General features: G+C 43.5%; 1 protein-coding gene across 34 annotated transcripts in view; it reads left to right on the forward strand.

Annotated features, from left to right (window-relative positions):
- Positions 1-17,022, forward strand: part of SGMS1 (sphingomyelin synthase 1) — a 103,540-nt gene that overhangs the window by 83,787 nt on the left and 2,731 nt on the right. For 32 of the 34 annotated variants that reach the window (XR_012587474.1, XR_012587473.1, XM_074590609.1 and 29 more), the window contains 4 exons: positions 3,868-4,710; positions 10,025-10,142; positions 13,732-13,885; positions 14,622-14,788. Coding sequence is in view for 32 of the 34 variants with exons in the window: in XM_074590609.1 (XP_074446710.1) it covers positions 4,088-4,710; positions 10,025-10,142; positions 13,732-13,885; positions 14,622-14,788 (1,062 nt within the window). In the remaining 2 variants the exon portion in view is untranslated. Of the gene's footprint in view, positions 1-3,434; positions 3,513-3,867; positions 4,711-10,024; positions 10,143-13,731; positions 13,886-14,621; positions 14,789-17,022 lie in introns of all 34 variants that reach the window. The other 2 variants (XM_074590599.1, XM_074590616.1) reach the window with 1 other exon arrangement.

Here is a 17,022-nt window from a genome sequence, read left to right on the forward strand (position 1 = left end):
GTTTCAGTTGCCTGGCCCAGGCGAACAGCCCGTGTCAGAGCTGGGGGTGCTCAGACATGTGCCCGGCACCCTGCCCTCCCTGTGCCTTGCTGGGGCAGTGGGACAAAGCTAAGTTGGTGGATGTGGCCAGGCAGCAGCTGATGCCCACCCCCACTTTGTCTTCAGCTGTTGTGAACAGTAGAAGACCTTTTGTGGAAGCAAGGGGGCCGGTGAGGGCTATTAGTCTCCCATATCATTTCTGCAGACCTCACCCAATCAAGCTTTCACGAAGACACGATAGAAAACGAGGTATTTTTAATGTGACAAGCTGAAAGGTGTTAGTAAAGAATCTTTTTTGCCCGTTCCTCCCCCATTAGACAGGCTGCGAAATGGAGGTTTGAATGATAGGTATTCGCTAGAAACTTTAGTTGGTTTTCCTCATTTTAACTGTCAAGGAAAACGACTGCACAGCCTGCATCCTTGGCAGGGTATTATCTTTCCTCTAAGCCTTCCTTCCATTGAGTATCGGTTACTCTGCTTTTACAAAAGGTGCTTGATAGTGATTTACACGCTGGTGGTGTGATAGTGGGCTGGGATTGCACCGGGCGAGCCCTCGTGCTCCCAGAAACATCATCAGTGAGGACGGAAGCTTTCTGCTCAGTAGCCCTTTGCTCCTTGGTGAACCCCGTGCTGTCATTGTCCGTCCATCCATCCATCCACAGAGGATGAGGTGGGGTTAAAGTGTGTGTGCCTCTGTGCGCGAGTCGGGCTTTCTCATTTTTAAAACCAATGACGACTCTTAGGACGTATATTTATGTTTTATATTCTATAAAGACACCAAAATGGAAGTTGAACAGTCTTCATTCTTGTGTGTGGTACCTTTAATAGCATTACTGATGGTGAGATTAAAGAATAAGCAAGTTTCTGAATTGACCGTAGTTTTTAACAATATCGCCAAACCCTGCAGCTTTACTGCAAAACACGTACATTTGCTATTTCTCATAACACTTCCAGACTCAGATATCGTGGGGTTACACCAGCATATTATGACTCTTGTGCTAGTATCAGAGCAGTATTTGCAGCTGGCAAGAGATTTTTGTTCTTAGATTCCACACAGAGCTCATCTTAAAATCTAGTAGCTCTGCCACAGCAGGAGGAGATGTATGTGCATGGTAAGTAAGGAGATCTAATTTGAAGGTCAGCTACTGCAGGCTCCTGAACAGTGATGAATGCAGCCCTTTGCACTGTCTTTTGGGATCCCGGATCCTTAAGCACACAGGACGTTTGCGGTATGTTGTCAGGGGCTGGACAAGAAAAGCTGGTATGTTGGGAAGATGACTGTTTAAGGTCCTTTCCTGCTTTCTGAGTGGTTTAGGAAACTGTGCTTCAGTCGCTCCAGCGTTTAAAATTGAAAAGGTTTAATATTGCCCCACCTCGTGGTGTACACAGAGTGCTCTGACAACCCCAAATCCATGCTGAATTTGGAAAGTAAAACTTGGAGAGGCAGCCAATGTAGCTGTTAAATGGCACGGGAGAATGAGGTCCTGATGCAGACTAAGAGCCCAGGTGCTGTAACAGGATTAAAAAATAAATAACTCGTGGCTTTATCAAGGTTGTAAGGCGCTACCCTCAGAAACAGCAAGCCCATAGAGAATTCTGTTAGTTGTGCATCTCATGGATTTCAACCTGAGTTTTGACCCTAGGATGAGTGTGAAAGTGCGTGTTGTGTTTTCCTTCACATAGACACCAATTCCTTGAGTTGTGAATTGCTGGTGCATCACTTGAGACAGAAATGGTTGTCAAAAAGGCAATGGTGTTTCCATCTCCTTGGTCTGCAGTGAGCGAGTCGAGCCACAGGCGTTAGTAAACAGGGTTAGCTCAAGGCTGACACGGCCCTTAAATGCACAGACTGAGGCCAAATGGGGAGCTGGAGGCAAAACCCCTTCCCATAACTGCTGACGACACCCGGCATGGAGTAAGGATGCTTGAGCTTTGTGCTGTGGCTGGTGCCAGACCCAGGATTTCAGGAGCCCTGAAAAACCGAGACCAGCGTGGTGGAGAGCTGAGCTGCTCTCCTTCAGTCAAAGTCTTGTAGGAGTTTCTAATGTGGGTTAACATGCATAATTCAGTCCTTCCTTTTTTTCCATGTTCAGAGCTGTGTAACTGAATACCAATTTGCTAAACACAACTTGAATAATGAAGTGATCCATGGCTAAAAGCCTTCCTCAGTACATATAATCCCACTGAAAAAAAAAAAAAGAAAGAAAATGGAGCTGTATCCTCTCTTGTGTTGTTTTAAAACAGCAAAGATATTTACAAGGGAGAATACTCATCTTCATCCCTGTTTGCTCCACAGATTTTAAATACGTGTGTGTCCGTGGCGTGCCCAGCAAGTGGGAGTTGGTGTGCGCAAAGTACTGCCAGTCTTTTGTTCAAAGCTTTTTCTTTTCTCGATCACCAGACCTGGTTCATTCCACAGAGGAACAGATTATAAACTGCACCTTGTGTTTCTTGCTCAGTTTAGAGGTAACGCGTCAAAAAATATATTTATGTGCAGCATGGTCACGTTTTGCATAGGAGTATAGCTCTGTATCTCTTTTGCACCACTTCCCAAATCGTGCCAGTAGTGTAGATTATTTTGGTTTTCCTCAGTGGCAACTTTGCTCCCTGTGACGAAACGCAAATGTCTGGTAGCTTGCAAGAAGCTAGAAATATTCTTCAAGCTGATAAAGGCATGATAATGACTTTTGAAAATATGAAGTGTTTTTTCCCTGTGCTGTTACTTTCTGTAGGGCACTTTGTGTTTCTGATCCCGCAACCTCCTGGTAGGAGAGACTTGGTCTATGGGATGGCAGGCTGGCGACGGGGGTTCTCACTCTTCCTCTCTTTGCTCTGAGGGAAGACCATTTTTTGTTTATTCATTGAATAAATGTCTCAAACCTGGTGTTTTCTGGTGGCATTCACTGCCTTGTGCTGAGGAGGTTGTTAAGTCTCAAAAATGCAGGAAGAGGTTCCAGCAAGTAACATCTGTTTTCCTGTAATTTTTGGTTGGAAGTGATCAGCTCTTCTAAGCTTTCTGAGCTATTTTTGTAATTAATTTGGTGTAGAAGTTTGTTACCTAGTTCCTTTTTTTTTTTTTTTACCCTCTTACTGAAGTTTCATTTTTCTACTGGTTCCTTTTTTAGCTGATGACAAACATTTATTTGAATTATAGCAGTATACCATGGAAACCGTAACATTTACCTTGAAGAACTGCTAAATATCTGCTAGAGTCCTGCAAACCTATATGCTTCGGTTTATTTTCAAGCGAACCTGTTTGGGTATTGATTTTCCTGCTGGTGCTTTGGCCAAGAGAGTGTAACCTTGCTTATCTACGTCATTTTTTTTTTTTTTTTGGTGTTGCTGACCTGTAGAAAAGTGGGGTTTGTGGTACACTAGATATTTTTGCCTTGCAGAACAAAAGCCAGCCTTCCTATTCGATAACTCGGTGCAACACATGGCATGAAGATACCAGCCTGTAGGGGGGAGAGAAGGTTTGTGACATGAATAACACTAAACGTTGGCTCTGTATGATTTTTAAGAGAGGTTTGGGTACTGGTTATGAACCAGAGCTGTGTAGTAGTAGGAGATTTAACAACTAAAGAGCAGGAAGGAGTCCTTCCCTCAGCCGCAAGACGGTGTTTAGAATACAAGACTGCTAAAGCTCTTGAGAAATCGGTAGCAAGCTCAGAAAGGACAGTGCTGCGTGTACTAGAGCTCAAATCAGTTAGTCTTTTCCATGCCAGAGTCTACCTATTCTTTGCCAGTGATTTTTATCTTTAAACATGAATTGCAAACTAATGCTAAATGCTGTCCTAATGACTGGTTTGGGGTTTTTCTCCTCCCCAGGAAGAAGAATGCCAACACGAATATGAAGTGAACAGTTTCCTATGTTTGCCACAGCGCCTGGATGCTCGCATCGGATGGTTAGAGACGGGGACTTGCCTCTCGCCGAACTACTTCCTCGGACAAGATGAAGCCAAGGAGGAGCTTTCCAACACGCTGGAGTCGCAGTGACTGCTGCCCAATTTAAAATCGATGTCAGACTGTGCCCTGGCTGCCTGGCGAGATGAAAGAAGTGGTGCTGTGGTCACCCGAGGAGGTGACAAATTGGCTAACAGAAAATGCTGTGCCGGAGTATTGTGAGCCATTGAAGAGCTTCACCGGGCAGGATTTGATCAACCTGACGGAGGAGGATTTTAAGAAGACGCCTCTCTCCCGGGTGTCTTCCGACAGCGGACAGCGGCTATTGCACATGATTGAAACTTTGAAAATGGCTCACCACATTGAGGCTCACAAAAACGGGCATGTCAACGGGCACATCCGTGTCAGCGTGAGCAACACCACGCACAAGAATGGTTTTAGCAGTAAAACAAAGCTGAACGGGATGCCAAATGGGTATAAGAAGGAGATGATAAAGATCCCCATGCCAGAGCCGGAGCGCTCACAGTACCCTATGGAATGGGGCAAGACTTTCCTGGCTTTTATTTATGCACTTTCTTGTTTCATCTTTACCACAGTGACTATCTCAGTCGTTCATGAACGAGTGCCTCCCAAGGAGGTGCAGCCTCCCCTACCAGATGCATTTTTTGATCGCTTTGATCGGGTGCAATGGGCTTTTTCTATTTGTGAAATCAACGGCATGATCCTTGTAGGACTGTGGTTTGTTCAGTGGCTGCTCTTAAAATACAAGTAAGTAAAAAAACCTTTTGAAAACCAAGTCCTAGGGTATGCCTCTGACAGCTTTTGGAGCTCAGATACTGGTTTGCATCCAAATAAAATGAAGCTTCTTGTGATCTTTCTGATTTTGGTTTCCCAAACTGCAATAGATATTGTGCCACGGGGAAACTGCTGTTTCTGCAAAAGGGAGACGTTCAGTCCAACTGTTACCTCAGAAACTAAGAAATTGCCCTGATCTTGTTTGCCCGCACAATGAACTGGAGCCCTTTTCATGTGTGAAAAGCCTTGAGTTGGGTGTAATTCTTGACTCAGTTAATTGTCCTGTCTGTTCAGAGGGAGCACAGCTCACAAGGTTGTGAACACAGCTGCGAACCAACTTGGGATCGGTTTACTGTCACTGTAGTTTGCTTGATGTAAAGACCTACCCTAAGATTATGATACCCTTGGACAAAACCAACAGGCAATGGTTTCGCACCTAAACAGTGCTGGCTGAAAAAGCATTGAAGTGTATTTTCTGCTTGACGTTAGATGGGGCAGGTAACGTCAAACACAAAGTATGTCAAAAGCTAATCGTAAAATATGCAACAGCATAGATATGCAACGAATTTGCAAGGTCTTAGTGGTTGTCTGGCTCTTTGCTCATACTGGTCAGAACTGCAAGGGTGAATTTGCCTGCCAATGGAAGTAACCTACTGCTTACCCTCTACAGAGTGTGTGCGGATGCTGAATCTTAGGGTTTTTGTGCTGCTGTAAATCCACACCTGGGGCTGCCTTACCATAAGTGTCTGAGACGTAAACCCTCGTGCTGCCATGGCTGTGAATGAAGTGTTCAAAGTCAAGTGGCTTTAAGCAGTATGAGGTGGCTTATCACCTTTCCATTCAAAAACAAGACACAAGCATGTTCCCTGCAGCTGCCCAGCCCAAATCTCAGTCTTCACCTGTTCACTGACTTTTTTGTGACCCCTATGTAGGAAAATGAGGACGGAACGTAATTTGGGCCCCACTGTGTGAAATACAAGATTCTTCAGTTCACACAACTTTGTAATGACCTTAGAATTATGTATTTTCCTTTTTAAAGGAAATAAAGAGAGGTCAGTGGATCTCTCACTCTTATAAAGGAGAAAAATATTAAAACTTAAAACATGGGCTTCACCAGCTTCAGAAGTTATAGGCAGCTTGAAAAGAGAATTGCAAAGCTGGGGCAGGATACCCTTGTGCACCACAGCCATGGATTTCCACAGGATTGTGACAAATCTTTTAAGTAATCCACAAGACTGACATGATGGTTTATTCATCTTTTCTGCTACTTTATACTGCTTAATATGTTTTATCAGGTGAAACTTTAAAACCATTGCACACTTCTACAGAGGTGGTGTTCCTTAAAGGAAAGTTTTTAGAACGGTTAATTTATTTTTATAGACCATAAAATAAAAAAAAAACCAAACTGGAATTGCTTTTTTTTAAAATTTATTTTATGTGCACATATGTACAGCAGGAAGGATTTACCCCAGCTCAGCCTCTCGTTTTGTGTATGGCTGTAAGCTTCGGTATCGCTCTTACGTTGGTAGCTGCAGTGCACTCCAGCTCCTCTCCCCACTGCCTCAGCTGCTGACAGTGAACATGTGGGACCATTAACTTTCTTGGCATCACTGAGCATAAATGTTGTTCAAAACCAAGGCGAGCACCGAGAGAATGTGACATGGGACTGCTCTCAAGAACGGGGTGTCAGGTTAATAAGGCAATATGAGGGATCAGACACCCTGTGATGGAGCTGAGCAGAGCCTTTAGATTAAGAACAGCAGGATCTGTAAGGTCCTTGGAGATTTGAAGCAGTGAGACGTGGGTTAACTTGGTGATAAAGTACGTTGGTATCGAGAGATGCGAAGATGAAGATTCCCCCTGGTCCGTCTGTCCCACTGTCCCCATTTGCTTTGATGTGTTTATTTTCACTTGCTTTAGAAGGGCTCTTTCTGGTGTTAGTGGAAGATATCAGGGAGTCGCAGAGCTTTCCATTCCCAGTGTCAGCCCTGGAATAGCTGGTCAGTGCTGGTTCAGTGTGTGTACTGGTCAAGTAATGCTTTGGAGACCAAAAGTCGTCTTTTATGTCGATAAGCAGACGTATTGAAGTCTGAGAGGCCTAAGCTGTTGGTAAGGAGCAGAAAGGGAAGAATGGGAGAGGTGCTCAGGGGAACAGGAGCCCAGTAAGGTGGCTTTATCTGGAGGACCTCATTCTTGTGGCTTTGGATGATGAGCCACTAAGTGCTATAAAAAGAGCTGAGTCACTTCTGTGGCATGGGGTTATCACCTCCCTTTGAAACTTGATTCAAGAATAAAGAGAGGGAATTAAACCAGCTAGACTTCCCTCGCTTCTCTGACCTCTGATGGTGTCAGGGATAGCCATTGCCACACTCCATTTGAGATCCGAAGATAAGACGTGAAGCTGGGTGATTGCTGGGCAGGATGAGACCTGATTCCTCGCCTACTCAGATGATAGAGATACCATTCATGGATGTCTCCAAGTGGAAGATCAGGGTCACTGGTGAACCAGCAGCGTTGTTACCTGTGAGCTGTATTGCAGCCAGTGGCAGAGTTGAACCTTTGACCGAAGGAGGCAACTTCATAGTTTCAAACTTTCTGAAACACTTTTCTTTGACAAGCAGTGAAATTCCTATTGCTTATCCTACCAGATCCATCATTTGCTGATAACCTCATCTAATCCAAGCTGAGCCTACTGTTCTCCCAAGCAATGAAGGATTATAGAGATGTGCCATTCATGATTCTGATGGCTCAGGTCTTCCTTGTTTAGTCCAGGGATTGCGTGATGATGTTGAATAGGACCTATGTGTCTCCTTTTTTTGGATTGCAAAGTCGAGGCCAAAATGGAAGAGGGCGTTGGGTGTGTCTGTCCAGCTAACCACAATGCAGGGTTTCCCTTCACCCCTGGCACTGCTTTCTTGCCTGAAAATTAATTTTACCTTCAAGCAGAGACTGGAGTTTCTGGCTGGCTTCGGCGCAAGGCGCTAGAACTGGTGCAAGGAAATCAGTGGCAGCTTTCGTTGAACATCCCTATAGAAATACCGTCCATGGTGTCGGGTTGGTTTCTCACCAGAAAGCAGGAGCGGGGTGGGCGTGCAGGTCTTGGCTGGGGACTGTGGGTTGCTCAAGCCTTTTTCCGCAGATACTGTGGGGAGCTCGAGAAGTCCAGGCGAACTGCCGAGGCAGAGTTAACTTCTCTGGGAAGCATTCCCAGATGTTTTGGGAGAAGTACAATGCTGGGTTTTGGCCACGCTTGGCATCTGATTCAGCCCGCACGCTCATGGGATGGAAAAAGCAGCGTGTTCTCTACCCACCTTAGGTGAGGTCTGGATAGCTGTAATAAAAGCTGTCTTGGCCAGTAATAAGCTCAGAGGTTGTACTTGCTAGCTGGCTCGTAATCACACACGCACACACAAATTCTTTTGAGAAGGGAAAATATGAGGCTTTTAACATTATTATTTTTTTTTTTATATTACAGTACAGAGTACGCAGACTTTCCTAAGCTAAAACATGCTAAATCCAGCTAAACCAATTAGATTCATGGGTAATTCTAATTAAAAAAAAAAAAAAAAAAAAAAAAAAAAGAAAAAGTTCGGTGCTCGATAAAACACTGCTGCATCTTCGCTCTCTCAAACTACAGTGCCGCTCAGTCTTTAATCTCCAGCCCCCGTGTTCGTCTTGATACCAGGTTGTAAAGCGAAGCAAGTTCATGCCTGGTTATAAAAGCCAGGCACAAGTGTGAGATCTTTATTGGATCATCCTTCGGAGAGAAAAATTCACCATACAAAGCGTAGAGGAAAACCATCGCCCCAGTGGCGTGGTGCCTTCCACTCTTAAATTTCAGCCCATAGAGCTACATTAATAAAGTATGAGTTTTAACTCCCAGCTTTGTTCATGTTTAGACAGGGAGGAGGAAGAAAAAATATGAAATACCGTGTTTCAATAGCAGCGAGCACTTGAGTGCAAAATGCATTACACTGTAATAGTTCAAGCTTTTTTGATAAATTAAGACACTCGAGTTGTTATTGATCTGGCACTGCAAAGGCATACTCCTTCGAGAGTGGAGCACTACAGTTTAATAAATCGGCCAAAAGCTATTAAAAATAAAAAAGATGGCCAGTCTTGAGCTTCAAAAGAGCTCGGCTTGAGAGAAATATTTTTTTTAAGAAGCGAGTGCTTCAAAATAGCAATAAATGAATGCCAGAACTTGCAGCTTGCGTTGTTACCCTTGTATTCCCCAGATGATCATCACTGTGAATAACGATTTAAAATCAACCAACACCAACAGGGCCTGTAACCAGAAGGACACAAAGGGTTGAAGTGGTTAAAGTTACGAACTTCGGTAACTGGATTTGCCCTTGATTTTTGTAATGCTGGCAGTGATTTCTCTTGCTGAACTCTGTGAGCTCTGATAGAGGTTGCTCCCATCCTGATGGATGTGCTAGAAGGGGTTTAATTGCTGTAGCTCTTTCCTTGTGATGTTAGTAGCTGGGAAATAGCGGCAAAACTCAATGGACTGGTTTTGGGGCTGGCTCCCACTCCTGAGTCGAAGCTGCAGCTCTTTACCCCATGTACTCTTGCTGGTTTTGCCTTAGGGTACCCCCAAAATGCATCTGCCCTCTCTGCGTACATCAGCGACTTGCAGGCAGCCCTCAATGAATAAATTCTTTGAAGGTATGGCTGCTTGCCTCAAGACTGACTTCCCGTGAAAACACTCCGTCCTGTAGCCAACGCGGCTCTAAATTTGTATTTTGGAGATTATCTAAATTGTTTCCTCTTTAATGCAGTTCAGGAGATGTGTTCTTACTCGTTTGAGTCATACAAGCGATTTCTTCTCGAGCAGCCCTTTGTAATTACTAAATGTGTGTGTCAGCTGAAACAAACGTACTCCTTTTCATCTTACAATGAAAATATTGTAACTTTATCCCTTGCCTTGAACGGAAGATTAGTAGCCGCTCAAAGCTAATGGAGGAGTGTGGGGCATGAAATCCCTTTTAACATCTTCAACACGAAATCTGCACAGGCTTTTGTATTCTAATCCTTCTATTTACTGTAATCACCTTCATGGGCAATGTTAGTTGACTTACTCTTGTGTTTCTGACCTGGAAAGCATGGGAATATTTGTAAAGTAATTCAGTATTCTCAGGTGTAAGCTGATACTGTCACGAGTTTCGAAAGCATGGAGAAGAGAACAGTTGGTAGTTTATTTTAATTACCTTAGCATGTAATGTTGGCATTGAGTGACCTCCTTATTTTTTTTTCTGTTTGTTTTTTTTTTTTTTTCTTCTAGGTCTATAATTAGCAGAAGATTTTTCTGTATAGTTGGCACACTATACCTGTATCGGTGTATTACAATGTATGTGACAACACTCCCAGTACCTGGCATGCATTTCAAGTGCTCTCCAAAGGTAAACTTCTTCTGACTGCCTTTCCATATTTTAATCTGTATGTTTTCCCCTTGTCCTGCTGTTACCAAAACTGTGAGCAACACTTTCTCAATAACTGTTTCTAATTTGAAAATACCAGTTTGGCGTGATGGGGACGTCCTCCTGCAGATCATCGACTTCCTGCTTGGTGAAGGTGCTGATGGTTACTCTGGGGCAGTGCAGGCGTTCCCACCCTTTTTGAAGTGCTAATATGTGCAATTTCTCTAGCATTTTCAACTAATTTGCACAATCAGCATTTTTTGATCTCCACTGAAACAGTTGAAGGTGTGCAACCTGCGGAGGTGGCATGTGTGACTCATTCCTAAACACTTCAGTATGTCAAACCCAAGTATGATTTGTATTTGAAAATGGCCCAGAGAGGCTTTTCTAAGGCTGGTGAAACTCTTGTCTCCTTTGCAGCTGTTTGTCCCTGCATATATTTTTGTGATTGTGTTAGCACGAGGACTTGCCACCTCCTCCCCAATCTAGCAATGACTCCTGTTTGTTGTGCCAAGGAATAAAATGGGCTTGCGAAAGCCGTGGTTGAAATCAAGCTGCTGAGACAGAGGTGCTTAGGCAAGACCCTTGAAGGGTAATTCACGTGCTCGGGGTGGTGATGGGGCAGGGATGGTGGTGTTGCATCTGTCTCATATCACACAAGCATTGGTGTAAACCTGGTCCTTACTGCAATGCTTGTGATGGGGAAATGCAAATCTGATACAACTGGACTTCTACACTAGGGAACAAGGTGCATATATGAGACACAAGTGCTCTTTCTCCACAGCGGTTTATCCCCGTGCCCCTCCTGCCATTGTTTGTGGTATAGTTTGATTTAAGTGGGAGAAAGGAGGGGGGGAAAAAAAAAGTAATTTCTGTGAAATAGCTACTGCACGCACAGTTCAACGACGACTTTGTGTGCACAGCCATATGTTAGATGAGAGGTAGTAAAATCACGGATTTACAGGTAGTAAAATCCTGATTTGACTCAGTACGCGTGCTGTTGCTGTTTCGGTGAGGAGTGCCGGTACGTACAAAGCAAGCCGCAATACTTTGATTCCTTGGGGGAAATAAAGCCAACAAAGGTACCACACAAGTTGTTTGACAAGGCAGAGCATTTGCCAAGCCACGTGTGGCTTTCTGAGGGACCGAGGTCTTTTGTAAAGAGAAGCAAGTGGGAGAGGAGTCAACATTGTACTTGATCAATCAGTCATGAAATTAAAAAAGAAAAACCACAGTTATTTATGGGCTGAAGTGCGTAAATCTGCCACTTTCGGAAATTTACAGCACTGGCCAGTCTGTCTCGTTACTCAAGTAAAGACAAGCCTATGTTGTGCTCTTCTATTGCACCGATAAGACTAAGGATTAGCTGGGCTTTCTTGAAAGCTATAAATATAACCTCTCAACACCTTGTTGAGTTATATATGATTGTGAAGAGTGGGCCTTGGGGAGCATTTTAGTGTTTTATAAGGAACAGTTAGCAGGAAATGTTTAATTGCTGCAAAGACCCTGCTTAAATCTGTCGGAAATTAATAATTTCCACTTCTTAAAGCAAGACCAAGCTTTAAAATAAAACAAAAACATGCCTATAATGGCCAGCCCAGGGGAATCTGTGTTTCCTTCTGACTGTTAAATGGTTACCATGGATTTTAAAACCTCATAAAATGAGGTAAGGATGCAGCACACGTGTAGTTGCTTGCATTGATCCGTTAGTCCCACTCCTTTGAGCGCAGGTGGGTCCCGCTTCCCGTTGGGTCCCAGAGGTGCTCGGTACATCCTGGTTGTGCTTGTCCACGGCATACATTTTCTTTGTGGATTTATTTAACACTTGGGCTTATTTTAGAGCTGGGAGCAGCAAAAGCAAAGTCCTGGGCCAGTGCCAGCTGCCCTTTGATTACCTGAGAGGAGGGAGAGGGGCGTCTTCGCCAGGACTTGATTTACTTAGAATCATAGAATCGCCTAGGTTGGAAGGGACCTTTGAGATCATTAGGTCCAACCATCAACGTAACACTGCCAAAACCGCCACTAAACCATGTCCCTCAGCACCACATCTACCTCTCTTTTAATTTTTAAATGAGATTTGGCTTTCCTAAGGCAAATTGAAGTTTTTGTGGAAATACCATTTGAGACAGCATCATGGGTTGGAGGTGGGTCAGCGCAAATCTATCAGATGTAGAGGAACATCTCTGTTGCTCGGGTGGATTGTGTGAGTTAAAGCCAGCGCAGAAGTTTGGCACCATGCTCTGACAAACAGAATTTCTTTTGAAATGTGAAGTGGAAAGAAACGATTTTGAAGATTTTTCCAAGGTGGGGTGCTGGGAGGCTTTAGAGTTTGGAGTGACATACTCTCTTCTGCACGTTGAATCTACATTTTGACACCTGAACATACAGCTTGGGCAGTTCATCCTGGTTTCTGTTGGATTATCATCTATAGGGCTTGTGCTTTTATGAACAAGATGAATTAAATTAAGCTTGACTTATTTTAGAGTGCCTTGCCTCTTGAACAGAAGGAAAAACAGATGTTTAGAGAACATGACAAAATTCTAGCTATAGCTGGAAATATTTTTAATTCCTTTTTATTGGTGAAGTTGGATTTTTTTGAGACTGTATTACAGAAGTCCTAGGTTTTCCAAGAGTCATCATTCTGAACCTCACTGTATATATGTGAGGTTCATATATATATATATATGAACTCATATGAATTCATATATATATATATATATATATACACACATGCCTCCCAGTGTAAGAATATAATGAGTAAAAAGAGATCTGAACCCTTTACCTCTGCTTGAAGATTCCCACTAAAAATCATTTTCTTGCGCAGCCGCAAGCATTAGCAAAGGCTGACGACAAGACCTGGGAGAAAGATTACACCTTTACGTGGTAGCAGCAATAAATACTTATAAATAACACGGAAAACAATTTTTGCTCACCTCCCTTTTTCACCGTAAGTGTAACCACTGACAGGAGTTTAACAACTTCTGGAGCACCTCTTTTTCGCTTAATGCATTGTGTAATACGACAGTATTATACTGAAAAGATGCCGTGTTTGTCATTGCAACTGGAAGTGACCTGGTGTTAAGGGTGTCTACACACTTATATACATACACAAATATGTGTGCAAATAAAATTGCCTTTTTTCTGTGCCTTTTCAATCTTATTGTGAGCGTAAAAAAAACCAACAAAACAAAACAAACAGTAGTCCTTTGGGATATTGTATTTATAGGGAAATTGTAATAATTTCCTTGATTCTTCATACGTTGAATACTTCAAATAAAAAATATTTTAGAAAAATGGATGGAGCCCATGCTTGCATGAACACTAGCTATAATAGATGCAAAGCATCAATTAAAAAAAAAAATAAATTAGTGTCTCGTTTCCAGGCTTTTTCCCTGTAGAAATGTGCTGCTAGATTTTGGAAAAGTCTGTGGACTTACTGATTGATCTTGTGTATCAAAGCAAAGAGAGAGAATAACTGAAAGGCAAAGTTGCTGGCTAACACCATTGCTTTAAACTCTGAAAAGTTAGTGCTGGTATTTTACTCTGCTTTCGTGTTTTATTTTTCCACCAGCTTTTTGGAGACTGGGAATCTCATCTGCGAAGGATAATGAAATTGATTGCTGGCGGAGGATTGTCCATCACAGGATCCCACAACATGTGCGGCGACTATCTGTACAGCGGTCACACTGTCATATTAACTCTTACATACTTATTTATCAAAGAGTGTAAGTTCATTACTGTTCAGGTGGAATTTCCCATTGTATAATTTCTTGCTGATTGAAGAATTATTGTTGTGCTGATCCGTAAATACAGTTAAAGTAAAAATGCACACTTTTTCAATTAAATACAAGCAATAGAACTTCAAAGACAGAGGGCTTACTGAAAAAGAAAACTTTGGAGACAAAATAAAACACTTTACCATGTAGATGTCTGAATTAAATTTCTTTTTTAAAAATAAAGTGCTTTGTTTAGAATATAATTGAAACCTTCATTGCACTGTGCCTGGTGAATCGTATTTCAACTCTGTCTCCTAGGCTAGAGAGAGATGAGTGCCACGCTAAATGCAAGGCTGCACATTTCGCAAGAGTCAGGCCTTAATGTATGCATTTATCTTTCATGAAAGGCAAGAGGAATGGATTGCCATCTATGTAGAATCAATATTGAAATACAAATCGGTTGATTTTACTGACGAGGGTATCATTATGTGTTGGGCCTGTTTCTCAAAGATTTCATAACCTTTCTGTTTCCCCAGGATCTGATTGCCCCTGAGTACAATTTTACGTTACCCCTTAAGAGAATGATGCTTATTCTGTGATCTCAGCATTCCTGCTCTTCATCTTAATGCAAGCATCGCACTGCCCACCCAGGATTGCAGTCTGCATCCTCTGCTAATTATGACCATGGTCTTGTGCGCCGGTAATGTTTCACTTTGAAATAATCACTGCTTGTCCTTCTTTCCAGATTCCCCGCGGCGACTCTGGTGGTATCACTGGCTTTGCTGGGCGCTCAGCATAGTTGGGATGTTCTGCATCCTCCTTGCTCATGACCACTACACTGTGGACGTGGTGGTGGCTTACTACATCACTACAAGACTTTTCTGGTGGTATCACACAATGGCCAACCAGCAAGTGAGTTTCTCCCAGTCTTTGGATCTGCGTGGCTCTGTTTGACGTCGCGTGGTGGTGGGCAAACATCCAAACTTTGCCTTGAGCCTTTCTGCAGGAGTAGGAGTGGGCTCACCCATGTCTTGTGGAGCATCCCTCTCTTCCCCCCCTCACACTGGGTTTGCAGGAAAGAAAGGGGCATCATCGGTTGGGGTCATCTTCTGTCCTGACTGCAAAAATATCTGTAGGTCTACCCGCAGGCAGGCAGGCCTCTCTGCTTCCGCTGCGTAACCTCAGTTCTTGAAGTGCTTCTGAAATTGGGTCAATTGGCCAGTTTTGTGACAGAGCAAACCATTTAGATGTTGTTGGGTTTTTTTTGCCTTGGATTTGGGTTTGGTTTTTGTTTTTTGTTTGTTTGTTTTGTTAAAGGTAACGGGGTTTTCCTTGTAGTCTGTGGCTTGTGCCCTTTAGTTAAATGACAGGTGCCTTGAAGGCCTCACTAAAAACGCACCAGTTTTTCAAAGCATTTCCAAGTGGCAGTAAGTTCCCCTGACCAAGGGAAATGTTTTCCTTTTGGAGGGAGGATCGTGCAGCAGAGAATAGGCTGCTTCTGTCCTAAAGCCTGGGGAAGGCATGAAAAATAGAGCGATGAGGGAAACACTGAGAACAAGGAGCTGCTCAGGAGGAGACACGGCATTTGATGGGAGAGAGAGTGGTTTGTAATACTCAACCAGAGAGCAACGGTAAATGATTCAAAAGTCAAATGAAGAAGGGTAAATGAGGTCTCATGTCGTTCTTGTTCTTGCTTTCCTGTCAGTGAACTACATCAGTAAGAGATGAGTCTACAGTGCTGAGGAATGCGAGACAAAATGTGCACGTCTGTTATCCATGGGAGGGACCTAGTGAGTTAAGAGACGCTTACTCTTAGGGTCTGTAACAGCAAATTGTTGTCCAAATATTTTGTGTGCAGTGTCGAGAAAGATATTTTTCTTCTCTGTTGCATATGACTCCAGCTAATTATGTTTAAGAAGGACCTAGTATGATTATAGGGCATTAGTTAATATTGTGGTAGTACAGAATTTCAGATCATATCAGGGTCTTCTAGCTACCATGTCATATTATTCCAGTGGTTTTGGTGCTACTTGAAGCAGTGTACCACAGTCAAGCACTGTGGTACATTTTTACCACAAAATGCCTAATTACAAAGAATGCACTTTGACGTTCAGTCAGTTTGGGAACCACTGTGTTCGATAGCAATCTGTGCCTGGACTTGGTAACTCCTGTCATACAGCACCAGACTGACTGACTTCCACGCTTTGAATTTGCTCCTGGACTCTGTCAGAGCAATAGTGCAGAGTGGCCATTCTTCCAAGCTGGAAGCTATCGAAGTCGGGATTGCCTTGAGCGCTAATGAGACTTGCTTCAGAAATGCCGTTTGCCTTACTGTATGGAAATGTACTTGTTCTGCTGCGTGATGTGAGTCAGAAGATGGCTCAGCACTGCTTCCCTAAGCTGCTGAGATGTTTGGAAATGCCGATCTCTGTATCCTTACCTGAGCACATGTTTCTGTGCTGGTCTCTCTTTCCCGGTGCCTGCTCCACGTGCAGAGGGCTGTAGATTGTGTCTGACCTAAAATTTAAAGCAAGAGCCCACTAGGGCTAAAGTGGATTTATTTTACATGTGAGTTTATGACACAGAAAGAAAGCTTAGCATACAAGCCCCATGCCTGCACTTCCTGGTGGACTGATACAATGCTTCCCTGCTCTGGTGTTGAAAATGTGTGGCAAGGTAGTTGGATAACTCCCTCGGTGCCTGCCCACTCCTTGTGTCCCGGCTGTGGCTTGCCCGTGGCTAGCAGAAGCAAAAGGGTGGGGTTGAGCGCACGTGGAAGAGGACAGGACAGGGTTCGTTTCCTCCTCTGGATGGGTTGAGATATGCCTCGCTCATTGTGGGCATACAGATGGGCTCTGAAGCAATTCTCGAGCTACATGTAATTTCAGAGATACGTATGGAAAAAGCTGTGCTTTGGGTTGGTTGTTTTTGATTCCCAAAGGAGAGGAGAGACTGATCTTTTGGGACATTCATTCTCTTCCTATGGGACCGTTGAACAGCCGGGGTCTTGGAGACAAGGGTGAGCCTCATTGGAGAGCAACATTTGGTGTGTGCAGGGAGGCTGTGGAAAAGTAGCTTGTCTCCTCTTGATCTTTGTCTGCGCGGATCTGTTGGGGACGTGTTTATAGATACCGAGAGATTTTTGG

The sequence above is a fragment of the Larus michahellis genome, chromosome 6, assembly GCF_964199755.1.
Source record: "Larus michahellis chromosome 6, bLarMic1.1, whole genome shotgun sequence".
Taxonomy (NCBI): domain Eukaryota; kingdom Metazoa; phylum Chordata; class Aves; order Charadriiformes; family Laridae; genus Larus; species Larus michahellis.